Source organism: Podospora bellae-mahoneyi, assembly GCF_035222275.1.
Source record: "Podospora bellae-mahoneyi strain CBS 112042 chromosome 1 map unlocalized CBS112042p_1, whole genome shotgun sequence".
NCBI classification, from domain to species: domain Eukaryota; kingdom Fungi; phylum Ascomycota; class Sordariomycetes; order Sordariales; family Podosporaceae; genus Podospora; species Podospora bellae-mahoneyi.
Window position 1 is genome coordinate 2,893,925 of NW_026946359.1, and position 23,376 is coordinate 2,917,300.

General features: G+C 53.1%; 8 protein-coding genes across 8 annotated transcripts; 6 read left to right on the plus strand and 2 right to left on the minus strand.

Moving 5' to 3' along the window:
* Nucleotides 1–340: 340 nt before the first annotated feature.
* On the plus strand, nt 341–3,083 carry UNG1 (uracil DNA glycosylase). Its single transcript, XM_062874170.1, has 2 exons — nt 341–1,622; nt 1,687–3,083. The coding sequence occupies exons 1-2, from the start codon at nt 1,228–1,230 to the stop codon at nt 2,522–2,524; spliced, it is 1,233 nt and encodes a 410-aa protein (XP_062737281.1). The 5' UTR covers nt 341–1,227; the 3' UTR covers nt 2,525–3,083.
* Nucleotides 3,084–4,893: 1,810 nt separating this feature from the next.
* Nucleotides 4,894–9,981, plus strand: QC761_108870 (uncharacterized protein; the record flags this gene model as incomplete). Its single annotated transcript, XM_062874171.1, has 4 exons — nt 4,894–6,698; nt 6,781–6,935; nt 7,000–9,811; nt 9,869–9,981. The coding sequence occupies exons 1-4, from the start codon at nt 6,455–6,457 to the stop codon at nt 9,979–9,981; spliced, it is 3,324 nt and encodes a 1,107-aa protein (XP_062737282.1). The 5' UTR covers nt 4,894–6,454.
* A 1,358-nt stretch (nt 9,982–11,339) lies between these two features.
* QC761_108878 (uncharacterized protein) lies at nt 11,340–11,920 on the plus strand (the record flags this gene model as incomplete). Its single annotated transcript, XM_062874172.1, has 2 exons — nt 11,340–11,409; nt 11,496–11,920. 2 exons carry the CDS (start codon nt 11,340–11,342, stop codon nt 11,918–11,920), a joined length of 495 nt encoding a protein of 164 aa, XP_062737283.1.
* A 2-nt stretch (nt 11,921–11,922) lies between these two features.
* CHT4_1 (Chitinase 4) lies at nt 11,923–13,564 on the plus strand (the record flags this gene model as incomplete). The annotated part of the gene is given in 4 exon segments (XM_062874173.1): nt 11,923–12,074; nt 12,093–12,302; nt 12,355–12,453; nt 12,520–13,564. 4 exon segments carry the CDS (start codon nt 11,923–11,925, stop codon nt 13,562–13,564), a joined length of 1,506 nt encoding a protein of 501 aa, XP_062737284.1.
* An 86-nt stretch (nt 13,565–13,650) lies between these two features.
* On the minus strand, nt 13,651–14,245 carry QC761_108890 (uncharacterized protein). Its single transcript, XM_062874174.1, has 2 exons — nt 14,164–14,245; nt 13,651–14,091 (listed from the first exon to the last, which is right to left on the minus strand). The coding sequence occupies exons 1-2, from the start codon at nt 14,167–14,169 to the stop codon at nt 13,843–13,845; spliced, it is 255 nt and encodes an 84-aa protein (XP_062737285.1). The 5' UTR covers nt 14,170–14,245; the 3' UTR covers nt 13,651–13,842.
* A 230-nt stretch (nt 14,246–14,475) lies between these two features.
* On the minus strand, nt 14,476–14,739 carry QC761_108895 (uncharacterized protein; the record flags this gene model as incomplete). Its single annotated transcript, XM_062874175.1, has 1 exon — nt 14,476–14,739. One exon carries the CDS (start codon nt 14,737–14,739, stop codon nt 14,476–14,478), a length of 264 nt encoding a protein of 87 aa, XP_062737286.1.
* Nucleotides 14,740–16,293: 1,554 nt separating this feature from the next.
* QC761_108900 (uncharacterized protein) lies at nt 16,294–17,322 on the plus strand. The gene is made up of 2 exons (XM_062874176.1): nt 16,294–16,668; nt 16,728–17,322. The coding sequence occupies exons 1-2, from the start codon at nt 16,391–16,393 to the stop codon at nt 17,131–17,133; spliced, it is 684 nt and encodes a 227-aa protein (XP_062737287.1). The 5' UTR covers nt 16,294–16,390; the 3' UTR covers nt 17,134–17,322.
* Nucleotides 17,323–17,490: 168 nt separating this feature from the next.
* Nucleotides 17,491–23,000, plus strand: SIN3 (Transcriptional regulatory protein sin3). Its single transcript, XM_062874177.1, has 5 exons — nt 17,491–18,347; nt 18,409–18,509; nt 18,573–19,149; nt 19,314–21,881; nt 21,943–23,000. Exons 1-5 carry the CDS (start codon nt 17,658–17,660, stop codon nt 22,504–22,506), a joined length of 4,500 nt encoding a protein of 1,499 aa, XP_062737288.1. The 5' UTR covers nt 17,491–17,657; the 3' UTR covers nt 22,507–23,000.
* Nucleotides 23,001–23,376: the final 376 nt, after the last annotated feature.

Here is a 23,376-nt window from a genome sequence, read left to right on the forward strand (position 1 = left end):
CAAGTTCGCAACCGCGTTTAAAGTGGTTTTGTAGGTTGCAGGGGTGCACGATTGGGCGGTTGGCTGAGGGGGAGCTGCCAATGAGAATTCAGCCCTGTCGTGTGACGAGACAACGGGTGCATTTTTTTGCTGCAGGCACGCAGGAGGGAGCCGAGAGGGGGAGACGTGACGTGACGTGACGAAGGTGGAATGATAATGGGATTGTCTTGATATGGGGGGGTTATGACGAGTTGATGTAGTGGGAGAGAGGGTTCAATTGGATAAGATACAAGCATAAAAACCGGGCTGGAAGTTCATGATTTCAAGAATTTCAAGATTTGGAAACTGCCCTGGACCCGACCCCGATCCCTGGCACCCACGTGACGTTTTAATTGATATAAGTTTTTGACGCCAGAAGACCGCGTCTTTTCGCGTATCACACTGCGAGGGAAAAATACAAAAAAAGAGGAAGCACTTAACTTAAATGGGGATGATCCAACGAGGATACCCCATTGTTCAGCCAGCCATCTGCATTTTTGAACTTGTCCTGATTTGTATAGTATTCCTTGTTGGCAAGGGCTGGCAGGCAGCAGCAGGATTTCCTTCCTGGGAGCGAGCGCGGCTGTTTGACCCTTTTTTTGTTGAAAGGGTGATTAATCAATCGGCTGCGCCTGGGACAACAACAGCTTGGACCTCCTCTTTGCGACCTCCTCCTTGACCTTGTCTTGTATCCAGCAGTGTTTGCTTGGTGTTTGGCGTGAAAGATAAACAATCCAATCGCAGCTTCCTTCCTCTTTTTTTCTTCAGATTTCTCCACACAGCTTACACCGACTTTGAGCTTGTCTGTGCCTTCGTTGTCTTGTCAACGACGGCCCTTTTTCTCCCTCTCTCACTCTTCGACTTTGACGTTTTTTTTCTTTTTCACTTTGACCTTTTGATCTCGACTTTGCGTTGAGGAATCGAAAAATCTCACGACTTTATACAATATTACTTTCTGTAGCCCTTTTGAGGGGAGGGGGGGTATCACCCGTGACAATAGCTTCGTTATCAAGGACTCTCCCTCGACACCTTTTCACCTTTACAACCTCTTTGTTTTCTTCTTCCCTTCTTCACCGACTACTATTACTCCGTCTCCGCCGACATATCCCAGCAACGACTCCACCACAACCTCACCGTCACCGCCTTCTTGTCCTCACCACAAACCCACCTCGATCAATCCCTTCCTTTTTCGCCTCTTCTTTTCTCACAATGTCGACCCTCAAACGCAAAGCCGGCCCCCAAACAGGCGGAGCCGACGCGAAAAAGGTCAAGCAAGGAAGCATCATGTCTTTCTTTGGGAGCTCTCCGGCGGCGAAACCGTCAGCTACCAACAGCTCCGGCCTCCCCACCACCCCCAACTCATCCTTCACCGCGCCCACCGACCCAGCCGCCGCGAGGTTTGACAAGGACAAATGGGTGGCCACCCTGACGCCAGAGCAGAAAAGGCTGCTGCAGCTCGAGATTGACACCCTTGACGAGAGCTGGCTGGTGCACCTGAAGGATGAAATCGTCACAAAGGAATTTTTGGATCTAAAGAGGTTTTTGGAGAGGGAGTATGCTGCTGGAAAAAAGATTTTTCCCCCAAAGGAGGATATTTACTCTTGGTATTGTTTTCCCCCTCTTTCCTTCATCCCCATCCATCCCTTGCTAACGTTATAATGATCACAGGTCCCGACACACCCCCTTCACAACCACACGGATTGTAATTCTCGGTCAAGACCCCTACCACAACCACAACCAAGCCCACGGTCTGGCGTTCAGTGTCCTCCCCCCTACTCCTGCGCCCCCTTCGTTGAAAAACATATATACCTGCCTCGGGAAAGACTACCCCTCGTTCAACCCGCCCCCCAACAAGGCCGGGCTGTTGACTCCCTGGGCCAAACGTGGGGTTCTCATGCTCAACACGTGCCTTACCGTCCGCGCTCACGAGGCAAACTCGCATTCCAACCGCGGCTGGGAAAAGTTTACGCAAAAGTGCATTGATCTCGTTGCCGCCAAGCGAACAACGGGAGTGGTTTTTTTGGCGTGGGGCACGCCGGCTGGGAAGAGGGTGCTAAAGGTTGATCAGAAGAGGCATCTGGTGCTGAAGAGTGTGCACCCTTCTCCGCTGAGCGCGTCGAGGGGTTTTTTTCAGTGTGGGCACTTTAGGAAGGCGAATGAGTGGCTTGGGGAGAGGTATGGGTTGAAGGGGAGGGTGGACTGGGCGCTGAATGAGGGGGAGAGTGTCTTGGAGAGTGACGAGCCGAGTCCGAGGCCGAGGGTGGAGAAGGGGGAGGTTGCGAAACGGGTGGAGGAGGTGGTGAGGGGGGCGGTTATGGGACGGAGGGTGGATTTGAATGAGATTGCTAGGGGGTTGAGTAGGAGTCCGAAGGGGGGGAGTTGTTCGCCAAAGGAGGAGAAGGGGAAGAAGAAGGAGGAGGAGGTGGAGAGGGATGATGATGGGGAGAATGTGGATCCGGGAGAGGAGGAGGAGTGGGATGCTTTGATGAGGGAGAAGGGGTTGTAAAGGGGAGGGGTTGTGGGCTGTGTTTTAGTTTTTGAACGCCTTTGTTTTGCGGGAGGTGTTTTTGACAGAAAGGGTCAGGCTGGTGTGCTTTGTGAGCAGTGTTTAGGTGTTGGAGAGGGGGCTTTTTGACGGGGTGTATCAAGGTTGATGATGTTCCCCCGGGTTGCGAGGTGTCCAACTTTTTGCTTTTTTCGCGATCAGTTTTTGCAGGATTATTATGATGGAACACAAAGAATGATATATGGCATAAGGATGAAATTTGGCAAAGGAAACAGGGATGGGTTAGCATCGTATGGATGGACTTGTATGGATTTATGAAAAAGAGGAAGGAAATTTGACTTTCTCTGACCTTATGTTTTGGCGGGAAGTTGCTCGGCTGGGAATTCGAGCATATGGTGTTTGCATTTGCGTGTTTTGTTACTCTGTTGGTTGTTTAGATATATATCTATCGAGGAGCGTTTGAGATGACTTGATCAATAATTCGGGGTTTTTTTTTTTTTTCGAACATTGATATTTTGATTTGCGGTTTCATTTTGCGGTTTTTATTTCTATAGTCAAGTCAAGACCAATGATTTCTCCCAAAAAGGCTGGGAAAGCCAAGTGCCACGCCACCAGCCAATCTTCCCATTTTCTAGCTCTGGTGTGGCCGCATATAGCGACGCCCGTGGCGGAGATTTCACCAGATATATTTCGCCCAGTGAGACATTCCATACAGTGGCATACTGCCCACCACACAAGTGCTGTACAACTCAGGGGCTTCAAGTGACAGCTTCCGAGGCAGTCAAAAGTGGCGTGTTCCAGCTTCTGTACTCTGTGTTCTGGTGCGCCCTGCTGTGTAAATACTCACTCGCCCCCCTGAACCGATCGCAGAAAATACCACGCAGCCTCTCTCCATGCTCGAAAAAAAAACCATCCGAGAATTCGGTGGCGGTGTTTGGTGTTTCTTCCGTCAAAGCTGTAACTTGCTTCTTCGAAACTTGTGTGACCCAGCCGGTGATACCAACGGAAATTGAGTCGCCGCCGGTCTTAGGAGGTTGGCAACCGAATTTCTCGAATGGAAACCCTCGAAGAAAGTAGACACACTTCTCTGGATCGGCCCGGCCCGAGTCCCGATAACGAATTCCCGATGCCGATGAGGTTCGAGTCTTCTTTAACAACCGTCCGGCATCGCTTCCGAGTCACGGTATCAGATGGTCAGATCAGAACCCCAGATCAGCTTTACCAGGTCGGCCGAAACGTTCCCTTGGTGATACTGTCCGGGAACTTTCACACCAAGAACGCAGACTTGATCGTTTCAGCAAACGAGTGAACGGAGACACAACCGACGGGATGGTGCACGAGTAATGACCCCTCTGCATCTTTAATAATGACATCACTGTATCTGTTCCTGCATTTGTCGTCGAGTCTGTGCCATCCGCACCTGAGGGTTAGCGTGCCGGCAGATGTCGAGGCCTGCCCGGGGTATCCTATGCTGATGAGTACGGGGATGGTGCTGGAACAACGTGAGAGCAGATCCCCCAAGTCTGAGAGCCGCAATTCCCGTACCACGGCGAGAAAATGGGGGTTAACGGACAACATGTAGTCCCAGTGTTTACCTTGTGATGATAACAAGAACACATCAGGGTCTAAAGAAGCTTACACCGGAAGAAGCCGAGTTCCTAGACAGGAAGGCGGCCCGCCTGAAGGAGAACCGTGATTGGCTGGGAGGCGGCGATCAAGGGTCTGGAGATCAAGCTGCGACATGGCCGATGTTGTCCGGGTCATGCCAGCTCTTGGGGAGAGTGGGGGGGGATAGCTCGGCAAGCTACGGGATCTCAGCATGGACTGGAAGCTTGCATCGAATTGCGAACAGATATCTGCGACGGCACGAGAGTTACCGAGTCGACGGATGGCTGGGGTGTTGTTGATCGAGAACTTCACGGTAGCGAGGGTTAGTGTCTAGCGGGCTTTGAGCTCCATGTAGTAAAGCTGGCTGTAGGTATCACGAGCATGATGCCGTGCATGCTCGTCCGATCATGATTTTTACTGTCAAGGGCCAAAGCGAGGGCTCTGCTGCTTCTTGACTGACAGCTTGCAGGCGAGCGCATGCAGGTCCAGTCCAGGGTGGCAGCATTCATGCGGGCATGCTCCGACATGCCGCTCCCCCTCCAACCACAACCCGGAGCTCAACATGCCCGAGTCGATAGCTGGGGAGCAGACAGTCAGTAGCCGTGTCTCAGTGCAATGCGTCTAGGTCTGGTTGGTTGCCCGAATGCCGGAGACATGGCGGTGATCGCACTCTTGTTCATGGAGGGAATGGCGTCGGGTTGACAGCGAAGCGTGCAGATGGAGCACTTTTTGCTGGCTGGAACCGACCTATGGCCGGGCACCGAGAGACCAGCGCTGCCAACACAGATGCAGATTGGGAGCTTCCAGCTTGTTTCTCGGCCAAGGTTAGCTCATCGTCAGCCAATGAAGCTGATGTGTGTTGTCACTCCCCGGATCGTGCGGAGGAGCAGTATCATCAGTCCATGACGAGCGGTTGGACAGAGAGGGCAGCCCCACCCCCAACGCTTTCCAGTGATATTCCGCATCGGCCAGAGGATGGAGTACAGACAACGGCGAACATCTCCCCGGCGGAGGTGGAGGTTTTCTGGTAAGGTAGTCTGGGGTGCTGCAGGTCGGTGTAAGTGAGCCGAGCAGTGGATGTCTTGTACCTACATCAAGTGCCGAGCGAGCCATGTTCATCTCAAGGGTACCACAGAGGGGTCGCGGCCAGCGGATGTGGTCGAGGAGGCGTGTGGGCGTGTGTGTGTATGTATTGGAATATTGGACATTTTGGGAGTAGTTCTCTGGCGACTTATGAACTCCCACGTGTGCGGGATTCGGGATATTCTTATTAAAGAATAAAAAAAATGCTGGACAAAAAGATGTCCAGTCAAGAGTCAGGATGGCCCGTCTCGAATTTCAGCGGAGCCAGGATGAAACAAGGGAATGAGATCACGGAGGCACAACAACAGGCAGGTACCCTGTGAGCAACCCCACTTGTCACGAACGTCGCCGCGTCGGGCACAACTCCAGGAGGGAGCGACTCAGCCTGGCACCCAATCTTCAAGGCTAGAGATCCATGAGGACACCCCAGCCTCAAAGCGTAAAAACAGCCCGTCTCTCTCCCTGAAGGAAAAACCAGTTGGCTCATTCATCAGCTGTGCTTGGAGGTACTACACAGTAGATGAGAAAAAGAGGGAGCGCCGCGGCTCATTTAAAAGAATCAAGCGCCCGGGGCCCGGAACACAGCTTCACTTTCACACCTGAGAAATATAATATTCGGTCCTGGTCTGTTCCTGAACGGGCTTGCAGCAAATCGTTAGCAATTGCAGCTCGACACAGCAACTAAACCTAATTCAGCCTGTCATCCAAGACACAAGGTCACTTTTGGCCCACGTCCCCGCGAAACGCTACTTTGATCAAGAACCCACGCGCCCTCCCGACCCAGTGAAGCAATTTCCTGGGGGCCTGCTCGACCCGGTCGCCATCACAGTTCCAGCGCCCCTGAAGAACAGCTCGCCGCCCGCCTGAAGACAGAGAGTGGGAAACAATCGTCTCTTTTCCATTCTCACCATTTTCAACATTCTCAGTCAAATTCTCCTTCTCCGAGCACTCATTTTGCCTCTCTCTTTTGATACCTGATACCTTAGATACCCTGGCCACCTCAGCCTTGCTGTTTAGCGGGACGTACTGCCCAATCGAGACACCACCATCACCACACCCCCCCACCCCCCAGACCGCCGCCAATTGCTCTCGCTCACCCACTCAGCTGTGAGCTCGCCGACCAAAATAAATATTTCTTTTTTTCTTTCTCTTCTTCCAAAAGATAGCATATTTTACGCCAGTTCCCGCCGCCCACCCACCGTCTTTTCTCCCCCGCTCAACCCAGTTTTCGACCATTGAATGTTTCGGTCTTCCACTCCTGACCCTCCAAAATCCAAGACACGCTTCTGGAACAAGATGCCGAGTCTTTTCTCCCGCCTCAAGGGCAAGGACGGGAAGAAATCCAAAAAGGGCCAGCTCGATCTCGACGACCAATTAGCAAAGAAACCACGATGGGAGGGCGACGCCTGGGCTCGCAAGACGGTCGATCCTGAGGAGGTGGAGGAATTGCTTCGATTTTCTACAGAAGAGCTCAAGGCGCGAGGTACGATGACATCAATTTCGGCACTGCTGCTGCTGCGCCCACCCTCCACTCCCCCATCAATTCGCTAACGGCTAGCTTGCAGCTCTCGATCTTCCCTTTTTACTACTTCCCTTCCGACCAACGTCGGACCCGAGTGCTGTTCGCACCTTTGTGCGACACCTTTTCGGCAACAGAGATGGCGCCCAAACACTGTATGGAGAGGCATTGGCGCAGGAGCTGCGCATGACGGAGCCCATGGTACGACTGAAACAGAGTTGAGGGTGGTGCTGGTTTGAGACTCGATACTGATTTTGTGGCACAGGTTATCTCGGGCGTTGTGAAATGGTGCTGGAGCAGACTTCCGGGCGGTGTGGTAGGGTGGGATTCTTATGAGTTGTTCAGCCTTGGAGAGCAAGACTCGAACCTGGCCAGAGACTCTTTCAAGACCTTTATTCCGCTCAGCTTTGAGAACAGAAAGGCGCAGGCGCAAATCGTCTTTCACTTTTTCGACCTGCTGTCGGCAGTTGCCGCCCACGGGAAGACGAACGGGTTCGGCGGGCGCAAACTCTCACGGATGGCTGCATGGTGGGCTTTCGAGCAGACCGAAGCCGACAGGGCCAATGGGTTCGAGGGCGCGTACAAGGCGTGGCTCAAGGCTGCCGATGCTACAAGCCATCTTTTCTTTGCGTACCTCAGATCCCTCGCGCCAGAACCAGTGGTTGGCGGCATTTCGCTGCTACCCATGTCGTTGCAGAAGCTTCTCCAGGAGACCGAATACCCGCCGCAGAGGCCCCATCTCTTGCAAACATCTACTTACAGGGTTGCCATGATAGTCGATACTGTTTCACCAACACCGTTTGCCCTCTTGAGACGAGCCAACCACTTCCAATACCGCGACGACGACCGAGCTTTGAAGCAGTGGTCTGAATACGAGGATCCCATCAAGGCCCTGACCGAGGAGTGCGTCAGAGTTCTTCGGGCCATCTCGGCCGCGAACCAGTCACACGCCGTTTCGAGTTCGAAACACTCGACCAGTCTTCGTGACGCTTCGTGGTCTCGATTTGAGGACATTGGGTTTGCGAGTGCTCTGGAGGAGGAAGACGAATTGGACGACTCGCTGGCAGTTCAACGACAACAGCAGGGAATGCGGAACACGCCCGCCTCTGGCAACGACTTGGGACGGCCAACAACACCATCCTGGGCCGACTTTTTGTCTTCGGGTTTCGTTGACGAGAAGAGCAACACGAGCCACTTGCTGCCGCCTGACAAGGTCCTTCCCCCCATCGAGACGAACCTCCGCCAACGCAGCTCGCAGTCCCACAGACCGAGACTCGAGAACGAAAACCATCTTGAACCTGGCGAGCTCGCTAGCATCACCCGCTTCGATCTTGATGATGCTTTCTGGTGGGTTTGGCTGACCAGTTTGGCTCCTGAGGAGACTTCGGAAAGGAAGTCTACTTTTGGGCGCTGTGCCGTGATTGAGACTATTATTCGAGATGGTCGCTGGTTGGTCATGGAGGAAATCGTCAAGGGCGCTGCCCCTGATCCGGCCGAGGGAGCCTACATTGCGGAGAAGAAGGGCTTCTTCAGTTGGACCCGCCGTTCCAAGACTTCTGGCCTGAACAGGAGAAAGTCGACCGCAGGAAAGCATGCTTTGGAAAAGAGCGATAATTACCTGAACACGAGCTCCACCATGGGCTTCAGCAAGACCAGCATTGGCCCTGACCAGCAAGCCAAGATTCAGGCAGCTGCGCAACAGCTCCAGGCCCAGGAGAGGCAAAAGGCCCAACCCCAGGCCGTGGAGCGGAGGGGGAGGAGCGATGCCGACTACATGCACGAGAAGACCAACAGCGTCTTCACACTGCAGGCGAGCATCCTTAATGAGGCGTCTCCGGCTGTTAAGTGGGCGAACAAGTATGACAAGGACGCGATTAGAGAGGCCTATTTGGCAGATAACAGCGCCGGCCGTGGCGATAGCACAGCTTCTAGCGTCAACGGAATCACTCCTCCTGCTGCAAATGGCAATGAGCGTCCTCCTCAGCCGCCTCCCAAGTCAACACCGCAACCTCAACCTGCCCCGATCACTATCCCCGCACCCGCTACTGTTACTCCTCGGACAGAAACGCCGACCCCAGAGACGCCCAGGGCCGCAGAGAAGGAGCTGGAAGCACCCAAAGATGTCCACCCTGTCGAACGGGTATCTGACGGTGGAGGTCGAAGCACGCCTGCGCCTCCACCCAAGCCCAAGGATCAGGTCGCCAGCGTCACTAGCATGGAGTTGACTCGTGAGCAAATGGTTTCGCCCGAGCCCGATAGTCCGGAGAGGAAGCAGAATAAGCTGCAGAAGGAATTATCCAAGAGTCCCACTGCTACCGGCGGCTTCAGGAAACTGTTCGGTCGTGCTAGGAGGTCATCCAAGGTGCCTGATAGCGCTCCTGAGCAGCTCAACAGCATGCTTGCTTCCCCAACAGCTGCCGCTGCCGCTGCCCCCGTCAAGGCCATCACCCCTGAGCAACCTCCGAAGCAGGAAACTCCTCAACCATTGCCCCCCAAGGTTGAGCCGGCTACGGCCCTTCCTGCTCGCAAGGCGGTTCCTCCCGCGGCGGCTCCTGCTGCCGCCCCAGCTCCCGCCCCAGTGGCTGCTGCTCCTGAGCCTCAGACCGAACCCACCTATGAGCCGTCTGTTCATGAGGATGTGTCCCGCGTCAACACTCGGGATGCTGCCGCTGCCAGCGAGGAGTTCTCCCGCTTTGATCAGGGACCTCTCCTTGACCAGCCCGCGTTTGTTCCGGATGAAGAGGACACCGACACTGATGATGCCGTGCCCCCTCCTATTGCCCGGCACTCGTCCCGCTCCCCTCTGCCATCGCCTGCGTTGCCACAAGCTCCCAAGCAACAGGCACCCGCACCTGCACCTGCGCCAGCTAAGCGTCAGCTTCCAGCGCCGGCGCCCGCCGTACCCGAGGCGATGGATCGCTGGGCTCAGATTCGTAAGAACGCTGCTGAGCGCGCGGCCCAGCGTGGCCCGGCTTCTCCTGCCTCTCCACCGCCGCCAGTATCGCCAGAGATGCGGAGACCTGCTCCCAGGTTCGCCAGAAAGGACGAGACTGATGGGGACACCAGCGGTGAAGAGAGTAAGTTCTTTTTGTGTCCACCAACCATGATTGAATTCAACTAACGGTCTGTTCCAGCTATCGAGTCCCGGGTAGCCCGCATCAAGGCCAGAGTGGCCGAGTTGACCAGTAATCAGGAAGGCATGGGCGGACCAGGTGCTCGCTCACCACCGCCTCCGATTCGTCGTTAGGAGCGATACAGTTGCGGTTTTCCAATCAGATCTCGGCGAAAAGATACAGAGGCTGCTTCTCGAGAGCGGAGGGCCTCGTTAATAAATCGCCAGTATCTTTATTACTTGACATGATTTTCACTATCAACGCCAACACGAAACCCTATAGAGAACGGACAGAGAGGGGTGGGGGTGATAACAAAAGCAAAAAAGCGAAATTTTCTTGTCGAGATTTTGAGGTGGCATTTTTTGGTGTACACATACACACACACACACACACACACACACACACACACACACACACACACACACACGGACACACACAGCCACACACATTATTACCCAGTCATGTTTATTGTTATTTTGTTCTTTTTTTTTCTGCAGACTATTACCCCCAGTTCTTGTTGTTTTTTCTGCTTTTGCAAAGTCTTTTGCTGTTGCTGCTGCTGCTGTTGTTGTTATTTGCTTTGTTGTTTTCTTCTGATGGTGTGTTGTTGTGTGTGGGATACCCGTTTGTCTTTAATGTTTGAGAGGGACAGAATTTCAAAAGGGGGGGAGGGGAGCAAGGGGCAGAAGAGGGAGAGGGATTTTGCACGGTTTAGTTGTATGAAAGTAATATACCACTTTTTGATGTTTTGTTCTTTTGTGTGTTTAAAGCTGCTTGTTCTTTTGGCTTTTTTTGGGCGATTTTAATGGGGGGGTTCATTGCTATACTATTACCGTTCTGCGGCGTATGATACCACCGTATATGATACTTTTTGTTCAATCTGGAAGAGTCAAAGATGGGTAGTTTTTGGGGGTTGGCATAAATGGTAATGTTCTTCTCTTCTTCACGCGGGATGCTATGTTGGGAGGTGAGACATTTCAGCTGGAGGGGTTGACTATATCTTGGTAATGTTCTCAAGCCGCGATTTGGCATGCCAGAGAGAGAGAGAGAGAGAGAGTGGGTGATTGATCGCCACGCGGGGAGGTAAGTGGTTGAGTCTGTTGTTGCAAGGAAGTTGAGTGCAAGTCCATTTCTACATGTGGCAGGGTTCGCAGTGGTGTGGGTGGGTAAGTGGTGCTTTCTTGAGAGGTTGGGCAGTGCCAGACGTTTGCTCCTTATCTCGAGTAAGTACAGAATCACCACTGCACCTACCGAAGAGTATGTATGTACCGGAAGATTTTGGCTTGATATACTATGTATACCCGACTTTGGCGGCATAAACGTTTTTGCACATCTCCCGAAGATATGGGGGAGGGAGTAGGTGGTCGGTAGATCGGAGGTAGTTACAAGCTTTTTGGTGATTTTCAGGGCAGGATGTGATCGTCGATGGACCGGATTGACATCAACAAACACCAATCGCAGAAGAAGAGGTTATCGCCGGACGGTTTAAAGGATGGGGAGATCATTTGTCTGCTGGATTTTGGATATTGCGACTCTGCCGGAGCTTCTCCCGCGGGGTTATAGTAGGGGTCTGAGGTATAGTGCTCATACCACCTTGCTCGGTGCTGGGAGCCGTGAGGATTTCGACTTTGTCTAACGATTCTCCTAGGTTCTGTTGTACAGTATCAAACCTCACTTCGATCAGGTACCCCAGTTCATGTTTCGACGGCCCGGTCATCCCGATCAGAAACTGGGAAGGAAAAGAGTACCAATCTCATTCAGCTCAGGCTAAAGATAGGTTTTTGTGTCTGGATCAATGACACGGTCGGATGTCGACGAAGAATGTGGGACAGGATCGGTCTGGAGCAGGTTTCTCTCGCGCGCTTTCATATTTCAACGAGGCGAAAGTTCCCATCCCTTCCTTGGTGTGCCCAGAAGATCTTGAATGTGGCCGTCGACATTCCTTACCGGTTCTACGCTGAACCTACATTCCTTTGCCCTCAAACCCTTTACGCGTGGGTTGCTTTAAAACCACCTACCTTCACATCACCTCCAGTCCTTTCTGTGTCAGCAGATTTTGAGAGGGTTGGTTGAAAATGTTGACCACAGCTACGATCCTCGTCCCCTTTTTGCTTGGTGGATTCCAAGTTGTGAAGGCGGCACCGAAGCAGGTTATTCAGTTGAGTCCGCAGGAGGGGCTGGAGATTGTGTGCAATGCGGGGAGGTCTACGACGGTGACGGTTACGAGGACGGTGGAGGTTGCGAGGACGGTGGAGGTTGCGAGGACGGTTTCGGTGATGGTTACCACGGGTGCACCGCAGGCTTCGGTTGGGGTGGTACGGAGTAGCTCCGGCTTGAGGGTGGTGTCGAGTAGTTCGAGGACTGGGACGGTGCCGTCGAGTACTGCTGGGTCTGTTGTTGGGGGTGGGGGTGGGAATGGGACGGGGTTTAGGAATGCGGTTTATTTTACGAATTGGTGAGTTCTTATCAACAATGAGTGGAGAGGGAAGGGGGCTAATGGTGAATAGGGGCATCTACGGCAACAACTTCCAGCCTCAGGACTTGCCGGCCGACAGAATCACGCATGTGCTGTATTCGTTTGCGGATATTGCTTCTAATGGGGAGGTGTAGGTTTCTTATCTTTTCACATGCACAAGAAAACCGAGAACGCGGGCTAAGTGATCAACACACAGATTCTCCTCAGACACCTACTCCGACCTCGAAAAGCGCTACCCGACCGACTCCTGGAACGACCAAGGCAACAACGCCTACGGCTGCGTCAAGCAGATGTACCTCCTCAAGAAGAAGCACCGCCAGCTCAAGGTGCTGCTTTCCATCGGCGGGTGGACGTACTCGCCCAAATTCGCCCCCGTGGCTGCCACCGCCGCTGGCCGCAAAAGGTTTTGCTCTTCGGCGGTGAAGCTGGTCCAAGACTGGGGGTTTGACGGGTTGGATATCGACTGGGAGTACCCGGCCTCTGCGACCGAAGCCGCTGATTTTGTTTCGCTGCTGAAAGAGTGCAGAGAGGCCTTGGATGAGTACTCTGCCAAGCACGCAAAGGGGTATCACATGCCTATTACTATTGCTTGTCCGGCGGGTCCGACGCATTATGGCCAGATGGATATCCCACGGATGGATAAGTATATTGACGCGTGGCATCTTATGGCGTATGACTATGCCGGGTCGTGGGATAGTGTCTCGGGGCATCAGAGCAATGTTTTCCTTAGCACGACTAACCCGAACTCTACAAAATTCTCGACGGAGAAGGCGGTGAATGATTATGTGGCCAAGGGGGTCGCGCCGGGGAAGATTGTGCTGGGACTGCCGCTTTATGGGAGGGGGTTTGAGGCTACGAGTGGGCCGGGGAGGCCGTATAATGGAATTGGCGAGGGGTCGGCGCAGGCGGGGATTTGGAATTATAAGGATTTGCCTAGGCCGGGGGCGAAAGAGTTTTGGGATGAGCAGGCGGTTGCGGCGTGGAGTTTTGATGAGAGGAAGCAGGAGTTTATTAGTTATGATACGGTTAGGAGTGCGGTGGAGAAGGTGAAGTATTTGAAGGGGAAGGGGTTGGGGGGGACGGTGTTTTGGGAGGCGGCGGGGGATAAGGTGAGGGAGGAGGAGAGTTTGGTGAGGACGGTGGTGAGGGAGTTTGGGGGGACGGATAGCTTGACGGGGGCTTTGAACCTGTTGAGTTATCCAGTTAGTGAGTACGATAATATTAGGGCGGGAATGCCTTGATAGGGGGTTGTGATGGGAGGGTTGGGTGGTGTTTTGTTTTGCAATTTTGTACATATTGGTTTGTTTTTTTGGTTCGGGACGTTTACCACTTCTTGTCTCTCCTTTAGGACACCTTGTCTGGCTTCGGCTTCATGTTGGAGTTTGTATTTCTCTTCTTCTTTTGCAATTTTTGGCCTGATACTATAGCAATACGGCCATCTTTGATGATGAATATATTCCAGGTTTCCTTGACTTCATCACCTCCTGTCTGCTATCCAGCGTCCGCATTCCTTCCTCCACTAAATATCAGCGACGCATTTACACCAGTCAAAGCACGGTGACTCCTCATGGCCCGATTTTTTCGCCTTGACCTCGTTGTTATCGTCACAATAGAACCCGAGGTCTTTGCAGTCCTGGCTCACGTCCAAGTCGGCGATAGGACATTGGAGTACAAGGAGTGCTGACTCGGCTTTGGGGATCTTTGGTGAACTAATCAGTGCAAAAGCTTGACCGGTGCCCGTCACCAACAGAGCGAGTGCCGCAATCAACTACCAGGTAAGATGAAAAGTGTGTGAGTTATTTCTGGCTAAACAAGTGTGCTAAGTCAAGTGGAGGCATACCTTCATGTTTTTGATGGAGTTTTGCCTCAGTCTTCGTCAGATTTCGTGGCAAGGCTGTTGATTGACTGACTTGGACTGGATGAATTCACGTAGTGGAAAGGAACAAAGCTGCTGTTATACCTCCAGGCCGCAGTATCACACCAACTCGGTCCCGGCAATCTTTTTTCGGAGCACAGTAACCCCAAGTAATGTTGCATACATCGTCGTCCAAGTGGTTACAATGTTTCATGATATTTCCCCAGAGTCAGGTTACTCCTGAATGATATTTTCCCATGCTCAAGTTACAGGATGTACAACGCTAGGCCCCTTTCTTCACAAACGAACACACTTGCACCATTCAAAGCAAGGTGACTCTTCAAACCCAGCTTCGACGGCTTGAACCGACCCATCGTCTTCGCAGTAGAAGCCGTAGTCTTCACATTCTTTGGCCACGTTCAAGTCTGCAATGGGGCAGTCAAGATGGCCTAGCTGCTCGTCGGGTGTTGTTGTAGCATCGGGGGTGGCTGGGAGGGCAAGGCCTACTGCTGCGAGGGCAAGTATAGCGAGGGTGGTGAGCTGAGAGGTGTTAGTATTCATCTCGATATCTGAAACTAGGTAGAACCATGCCTTCATGGTTGGTGACTGTTGGGGGTGCTCGATGACGGTTGATGGTGGGTTTGAGTGTAGGAAGGCGTTGGGGTGATTGGGATAGACTGGGTGCTTGAAAGCTATGAAGATTGTGCAATATGTTCTGCTTGTTTTATACCTATCTAACACGCCTCATGTGTAATCAGGCCTCCAAATTTCATGGAATGTTGGTTGGAATACCAAGAGAACACCTGATGTCTTGAATCCTATATCCCCTGGAATCTTATGATAACGAAGCTCATGATAATCAACCGAATTCCTCTCTAACTTGAAACCACTTCTCCACGGAGCTTAACAGAACCCCGAGGCTGAAGACACCTAGGGCTCACCTTCGCATCTCAACCCGCGAGCGAGCGAGCCAATAGCCAGATATTTCCTCTGTACCTCCCCGTTCTCGTCACAATTTGAGGTACATGACTATTTCCCATCTAGGTGATACCCCCAAGATCTCAACCTTCCACGACTTCCATCGCAGAAATTATTTCCTATCAGGATCCCAGTAAGTCTGGCATCTGCAATAAAGACAGCAAAGCGAGCCGACAGTCTCATCTACCATCTTGACCGCCCCATCGCTGTCGCAATAGAATCCTATCCTAGCGCAGCTTTCGGTTGTGCTGGTGGGGATTGATGAGCAGTTGAGGTCATATCGTTTGATCAGTGCCGACCCTGGGGCGACTTCAGTCATGGGCGAGGAGGCCAGAGTGCTGGTTGCCAGAAGGGTGAGGGTCGGGGCAAGGGTGATGAGCTGATGTGTAGGGGATTGGTTAGTCAAGCGCGTTGATTTCGTGATTAGAGTCGGGACATACGTTCATGGTTGCTGATGTGCCAATTTCTGGCAGGCAAGTGTTGCCAATAGAGATGATGTGCGGCAGGATTGTTGTTAATCCGGCAGATGGTCTGGGTATCTATTCAAGGGAGTATTGATACCTCCCTTCGAATACCCCAACAGAAGTAATGTCTCAGCTGGTGTCTTGCATGATCTGACAAGACGTTATTAGAGATACACATGTTCTCCACAACTGCAGCTTTAAGAACCTTCATATTTGGTTTGAGCCATGTCTTGATCAGTTTGTGCCCCGGGGTTCTGGAGAGTATTGGTGTTGAGCACGATACCTACCAACCTACATATCCAGCGAACTGGTTTTCAAGATAACTTATCTAAAGGATCTTGCCGAAATGGTGTCTCAGGTCATCAGTTGGGCGCATTGTAACTCATGAATGGCCAAGTTAAGAAGCCATTGGCTGTCGATAGGTAACTGGAAGGTGTGAAGAATGAAGCGGTGTCGACTTGTTCATTGGTAGTTACCTCGACTCAAAAAACCTGGGAGTAATTTCAGATATTATGTCTCTCATGGCGAGATTGAAACCAAAAATTACAATCAGAAGGTTATCATTCAATGCAAACAGCTTTAAGTCATTGCAATGCTATGTGTGGTTGTTCCTGAAAAGAAGGGTTAGGGTTCACCGTGCTCAACAGCGATGACGTATCTCTCTGTGCTCACTAGTCACAAAGCCGCGAACGCCAACACCTAGCTCTACCCAACAGCGCAACGTGGTCCATGACCTGTCGTCTTGTTTCCATCAAAGTGCATACCATAAAATGCGCCCTGCTCTTATTTCTGTCGTTGCTCTGAGTGCCGCCGTTTCCTGTCAACTTGTCGTACCCCTCTTGCAGCAAAGAGCGGAAGCAGCCCCGCCGTCACAGCGAACTCTCAACCACAATCAAAAGATCATGGACCCCAACAACGGCCCCGGTCCGGCGTTGCCTCCGGACTCCGGAGTTCCGTCGAGGACTGACCCACCTACGCACTCTGGCGGCGGTGGTGTTATTCTTTCGGATGTGATCGGCCGGGATAGGTCTGTCAACTTATTTGCAGGGTATAGTCACCTCAGCATCTTTCTAGTCCGATAAGATTCACTAACATATCGTGGTATAGCTTCATCAGAGATATTGAATCCACCTCGGTTCGGCTTGATGACCCGTCAAAAAACACAACGGTGCTCGCACCGCTCAACTCTGCGGTGGAGGGCTTACCTCGTAAACCATGGGAAGATCCCAGAGAGTACGGTGCCCTTGGGCCCGATGCTTATGAAGGAGGTGATGGCCATGAGAGGGCACAGAAAAACATTCAGCGGTTTGTGGAGGCTCACCTTATCCCGGTTGGTATCTGGTCCAAGGGCCAGAAGGTGAAGACCCTGCTTGGGGATAGGGAGGTGTGGTGGGAAGAAAAGGAAGACGGGACCCGTGTGGTGCAGCCGGGGGATATTGAGGTTGTTGAGGTTTCGAGCTCTGTTGCGAATGGTGAGGTGTGGATTTTGAAGAAGGTTCGGAATTATGCCTGAAGGGGGTTTTGGGGATGTGTTTGTATAGATGTTGGTTTTACACAAGCCATGGTTTATGCCGTCTATGACAGGACAGAATGTTTGGCTGAATCGGAGCTCCTGATGTAAGGGAATATATATTCCCTGTATACCTGAATGATACATATCCTCACCAGAGACGCCTCCACATCTGATGGCTGGCAGATGGGGTGTACCTTGCATTAGACTTGCTGTCACGTGCAGGGGCATATCGTCATCCCCCTTATCCGAGGCCGGTGTTTTCCCGGAGTTGTTGGGCGTTATCGATAAGAATGCGACGGAACTTGCCATCCATTCATTCTGCACAGCAGTGGCTAGCAACACCTCCTTTCTACACTGGCGAAAACACAGCTGTCTCAGACCAGAAGCCCTTGTCTTGGTAGATGACTTCTTGTGGAAGGCCCATATGATCGCAGTGATAGCTGTAAGCTGCCCTGTACGCCCCCGTCCGGTGCTTTTATTGATGATCTAAACCTTTGCATAGAGGCTTCGCGCAGCCGTCCACGATGAATAGCCAGCCCCTGCACCCAGGCCCCGGAGCCGCCTTTGATCGCGAGCGCGACATGGAGGAGCAACGCCATCGTGCCCTCCAACAGGACGAGATTGCCCGACGGGAACGAGAAAGAGAGCGCGACCGTGACCGTGACCGCGACCGTGATCGTGACGACGCTGAGCGCCAGCACCGCGAACCCTACCAGCCCGCTGCCCCCCATCACAGCAGTGCCGGCTCCCTCCCTATCCACCAACCCGTCGCATCCAGAATATCAAACTCCATCACCGGCCCTGGAGGCTTGCTGGCAAATCACAATAATCCTGCCCCCGCTCTGCCAGTTGGTGGACCTCCCGGCCCTGCGCCTAGTTTTGGTGGAGCGCTTCACTCTGCCGACGCCGGTCGCCCCCCTCAGCATGGCGCCCCCGGAGCTGCCCCAGCCCCTCCGCACCAAATGTTTGGACCTATGGTACATGGACCAAATGGTCCTCCTCCCAACTCCTTGGGTGGTGCCGGTGGAGGGCCGGGACCAGCTGCCATCTTCGGCGGGCCGTTGCAGCAGCAGCAGCAGGAGAATGGGCGGGCGCTGGCGCAAGAAGGGGCCCGCAGCATGCAGCAGCTCCCCTTTGGCCCCGGCGTAAATCCTCCTCATGGCATGACTCCTGGCTCAAATAACATGGGCCAAGGGCAGCAGCCGATCTTGAACGTAGGTGACCTTGCGGTGGTGATGTTGAAACGTTGGCGCTGACTGTGACATCACGGAATAGGATGCGTTAAGCTATCTTGATCAGGTGAAGGTTCAGTTCTCCGAACAGCCCGATGTGTACAACAAATTCTTGGACATTATGAAGGACTTCAAGAGTCAAACGTGGGTGCTCTCTGTTGCGATCTGATTGGTGATGCGAAGAGCAGGTTGACTAACGTGGAGCAGAATCGACACGCCGGGCGTGATCAATAGGGTGTCCGAGCTTTTCGCTGGCCATCCGACGTTAATCCAAGGGTTCAACACCTTCCTCCCTCCTGGCTATCGCATCGAGTGCGGCCTGGAGAACAACCCCAATAGCATCCGCGTGACCACCCCATCCGGGTCCATGATTCACTCGATCGGAGCGCCCCGACCAGCGCAACTCGAGCCAGCACCTCCGACATCGAACCCTCCTCAAGGATACATTGGCACCGTGAGACCTGGGCCGTGGCAGCAGGTTTTGCAACACAGCGTGGAAAGTCCCGAGGCTACCTTCAGTGTCCCGGCCCAGAACGGTCCACCAGGGTTCCCTGGCTCAAGCCAGAGCGCGTCTTTCGAAACTAGCCCGAATCAACCAAGATCAGTGCCGGCGGTTCCCAACGGTTCTGCCCTGAGCCAACCTCCAGTCCCGCGAACAGCACACACTCCAACACCTGGCGCCGGTCCACCAAGTGCAAACGGTTCTGCCGCTCAGCAGGCCAGCATGGAAAAGCGGGGACCCGTCGAGTTCAACCACGCGATCAGTTACGTGAATAAGATCAAGGTACGCGACTTTTTTTCCCTGTTGCTCCCGTGCGTATTGTTTCCTATTCGCCTCGAGTCTCAATGGGGCACCTCAATGGGGAGTCGATGGGTCAAGCAAGCACAGAGTGGATACACTTTTTTCTCTCCCTGGCACAACGCCCATTGACGCCTTCTCTTATTCAGAATCGCTTCCAGGACAAACCCGAAATCTACAAGCAATTCTTGGAGATACTCCAAACGTACCAACGCGAGCAAAAGCCCATCCAAGACGTATATTCGCAAGTCACGACGCTCTTCCACTCGGCCCCCGATCTTCTCGAAGACTTCAAACAATTTCTCCCCGAGTCGGCCGCGCAGAACCGATCCGCCGGTCAGCGACCTGACGAAACGATGCCCATGGCAATCACCACTCCCACGCCCCAGCCCGGCAGTCTCCAGCGCGACGGTCCCAAGATGCCTCCGGTTGGCAATTTTGCGCCACCGGCGAGCGCCGCGAAGGAGACCAAGAAGCGACGCGCCGAGAAACCTGCGACTGCCGCTTCTGCCTCTGTCGCGAACGAACAAGCGCAGTCATCTGCTCTCCGCGGATCGTTACCTGCCGCCACGACTGGCAACAAACGGATGAAGGTGACGCACAAGCCCAACAATGCCGATGTTGCCTTTATCGAGTCAACTTTGACTCCCACTATGCCCGAGCCTCTCCCTCCCACTCCCATCAACATTTCCCACCAAGACGAGCTTGCGTTTTTCGAGAAAGTCAAGAAGCATATTGGCAACCGAACCGCCAACACAGAATTCCTCAAGCTGATCAACATGTGGAACAACGACCTGATCGACACACCTACCTTGGTCTACAAGGCGAACCAGTTTATGGGCGGCAATCCCGAGTTGCTTGCCAGTCTGCGGGCTATCCTCAGGTACGACGACGCCACAGATGATTTCGTCGAGAACAAACCCGAGCCACCCACGGGCAAGGTTTCCCTGAGCAATTGTCGCGGCTTCGGCCCGAGCTACCGACTCCTCCCTAGAAGGGAACGGCTCAAGCCTTGCACCGGCCGCGACGAGCTCTGCCAATCGGTTCTCAATGATGAGTGGGCGTCACACCCGACCTGGGCCTCCGAAGACTCCGGTTTTGTTGCCCACAGAAAGAATGCGTACGAGGAAGGTCTCCACCGTATCGAGGAGGAGCGCCATGACTACGACTTCTTCATCGAGGCTAACCAGAAGTGCATCCAGCTCTTGGAGCCCATTGCTCACAGTATGCTCAACATGCCGGCGTCAGAAAGACACAACTTCACCATGCCTGTAGGACTCGGAGGGCAGAGTACTTCGATCTACAAGAGGGTGTTGAAGAAGATTTACGGCCCGGAGAAGGGCTGCGAGGTTGCCAACGACTTGTTCCGAAACCCCTACGCCGTTGTACCTATTGTGTTGGCGCGTTTGAAGCAGAAGGACGAGGAGTGGCGGTTTACGCAAAGAGAATGGGAGAAAGTGTGGCAGAACCAGACCGAGGCTATGCACCTCAAGAGTTTGGACCACATGGGTATCCAAGTCAAGATCAGCGACAAGCGCAGCCTCTCTGCCAAACATCTCGTTGACAGTATCAAGACCAAGCACGAAGAACAGCGCCGTATCCGTCTTGCAAAGGGTCAAACCGCACGATACCAGTTTCTCTACAAGCTGGAAGATCAGGGTGTACTCCTCGATTTACTTCGCCTTATGGTGGTCTACGTCAATAGCAATGGCGGACACAGCGGCGTGGAGAAGAGAAGGATCATCGAGCTCTTCGAGAAGTTTATTCCCACCTTCTTTGACATTCCCGACGAGAAGTTCCAGGAAAGAATCAACGACATCGAGGTGGAGTCCGCGGAAGAGGATGAGGATGACGGTACTCCTTTGGAGCTCACCAATGGCCGCAGTCGTCGAAATGGCAAGAAGTCCGACCTCCTTCGCGGCGTCTTGGATCCCGGCCGCAACGGCAGTCGTAGCAGAGGGCAGAAGGAGGGCAGTGCCGCCTCGGGCAGCAAGGAGACAACACCCGACGTTGGATCTGCGAACGAGGAAGAGATGCCTGACGCCCCAGAGGATGGCTCCGTTCCTGAGGTGTCGAATGGCCGCTGGCTTCCCACGATCCCACGACCTGCCATTGTCGATAAAAGCAAGGGTGATCCAGCGAATGACCTGGTCGATGTGGACGGCGAGTTGAAGGCAGACGCTCCATTCACCCGATCGGTCTACAACTTCTACTGCAACCAGACCATCTATGTCTTCTTCACCATCTTCACGACGTTATACAAGCGATTGTTGGATGTCAAGGAGAGCAGAGCGAGCGTTTTCGAGGAGATTGAGCGTGAGCAGGCTGAGAAGCCAGCCAAGACCTTGGGCACAGTCAACGGTGGCTTGAAGTTCTTTGACCCCACTAACCCAGAGTCCTTCTGGCCAAAGACTGTCCAACTGATTGAGGACTACATTGGTGGTGAGGTTGATGAGAACCGGTACCAGGATGTGTTGCGCCACTACTACCTCAAGAGGGGGTGGAAGTTGTACACCATTCAGGATGTCCTCAAGTCTCTGTGCCGTCTTGCGCTCCAGTGCAATAACCCGGACGCAAAAGGTGAGAAGGCTAAGGAACTAGTCAAGGCCTTCCTTGACAGCCGGGCGCAGAGCGAGACGAGTTTCCAGAATGAGATCAGCATGCGCAAGTTTGCCGAAAAGTGCATCAAGGATGGGGAGATGTTTGTCATTAGCTGGGTATGTTTCCCCTTCCGTGCCTAGTGTTCTTTATTTCACATCAGCTAACCCGTTTTTCCAGAACCCCAAGGGTAAATTCGCCACCACCCGCTGGCTCCAAAAGGACGAGACAACGTTTTACACGGACGAGATGGAGCGGGTGCAGCAGTGGCAGTACTACATCTCGTCGTACATCCGGATCGAGAACACGGAAGGGATCCCGCGGTCTCGGCTGCAAAAGGTGTTGCTGGAGCGGAACCTGCCCTCGGACGCTAAGGACTCCTCTGACGATGGTTTCTTGCCCAAGCCGTTGGTGTACTCTGAGAACCTGATTGTCCGGACCTGCCTCAACTCTTACAAGATGGTGTTTGAGCAGGGCACTAGTGACTGCGCCGTCTACAGTACCGATTCGGCCAGGGAGGTTGAGGTGGACGGGGACGAGGACGCGGCACAGGCGATGTTTTCGGCGGAGTTGAGGGGGGAGAAGATCAAGGAGAGGTTGTTGATTAATAACCAGTGGATGAAGGGGCATAGTCATGATGAGGTGCAGAGGTCGAAGGATGATTTTCAGAGGTGGATGGATGGGGTTGTTGGGGGGGTGGATGGAGGGGAGGGACAGGGGCAGGATGTGGCTATGGAGGGTTGAGATGGGGGGAAGGATATGGGTATGAACGGATGGAACTGAATGGGCTTATGGAGTTGGGCGCATTTGTTCTTTCCCTTTGAGCAGATTTCACTTTTTTTTTTTTCCGAGAGGGTAAAAGAACGATATCCTGGGTGTTTTATGTTCCTTTTATACAAGAATACCTTAGTCGAGCGCCCCTTTTTACTTTTGCACATAAGTTTGTTGTTGAGCTACCCGGTTCGGTTCACTTGTTGATACGATGGCGGGGAGGATGGGGGCTGTTTTAGGTGTGAGTTGGTATGTGACTATGGTTGGGAGGGTAGAGAAGTTGGAGAGGCAGAAACAAGAGCTTATAACTATGGAGTTTTTTGATGAAAATGATGGTAGTTTGGGAGGGAGGGGAGAATTTGGCAGGTGAGGCGGACGGGCGTTTGATATCTGTGATTAGACTTGACTGGCGGTCTTGATCTTGGGGGCTCTCCTATCTTTGTTTTTCTGTTCCTTGGAAGGGGTGGTGGTTATCTTTTGGGGGGGAGGGTGTGAACTTTGCTAGCTTTGCTTAGCGGGTTTATAGGGGAATTCTTATATGATTCTGGGTGTGTTTTTGGCAATGTGTTGATGTGATGTGTGTACCTGCTCTTGAAGTCGTACATAGTCTTGGTTTTTATCACGTCCAGAGTGATACAACCTGGATGTGATGGTTTTGGTGGTCTGGGAGAGGTGGTGGGTGACTGCTGGGTTGGATGGGGGGAGTTGGTGTTTTGGCGATGTGGTTACTGTCTTGAGCCCTGGTGATGGACGTGCTAAGGCACCTTACCTCGGAAGATAGTTCCGGCAACTGTGCGAGAGAAAGTCCAGAACATTCACCGGTCGGTATTAACTTGGGACGTC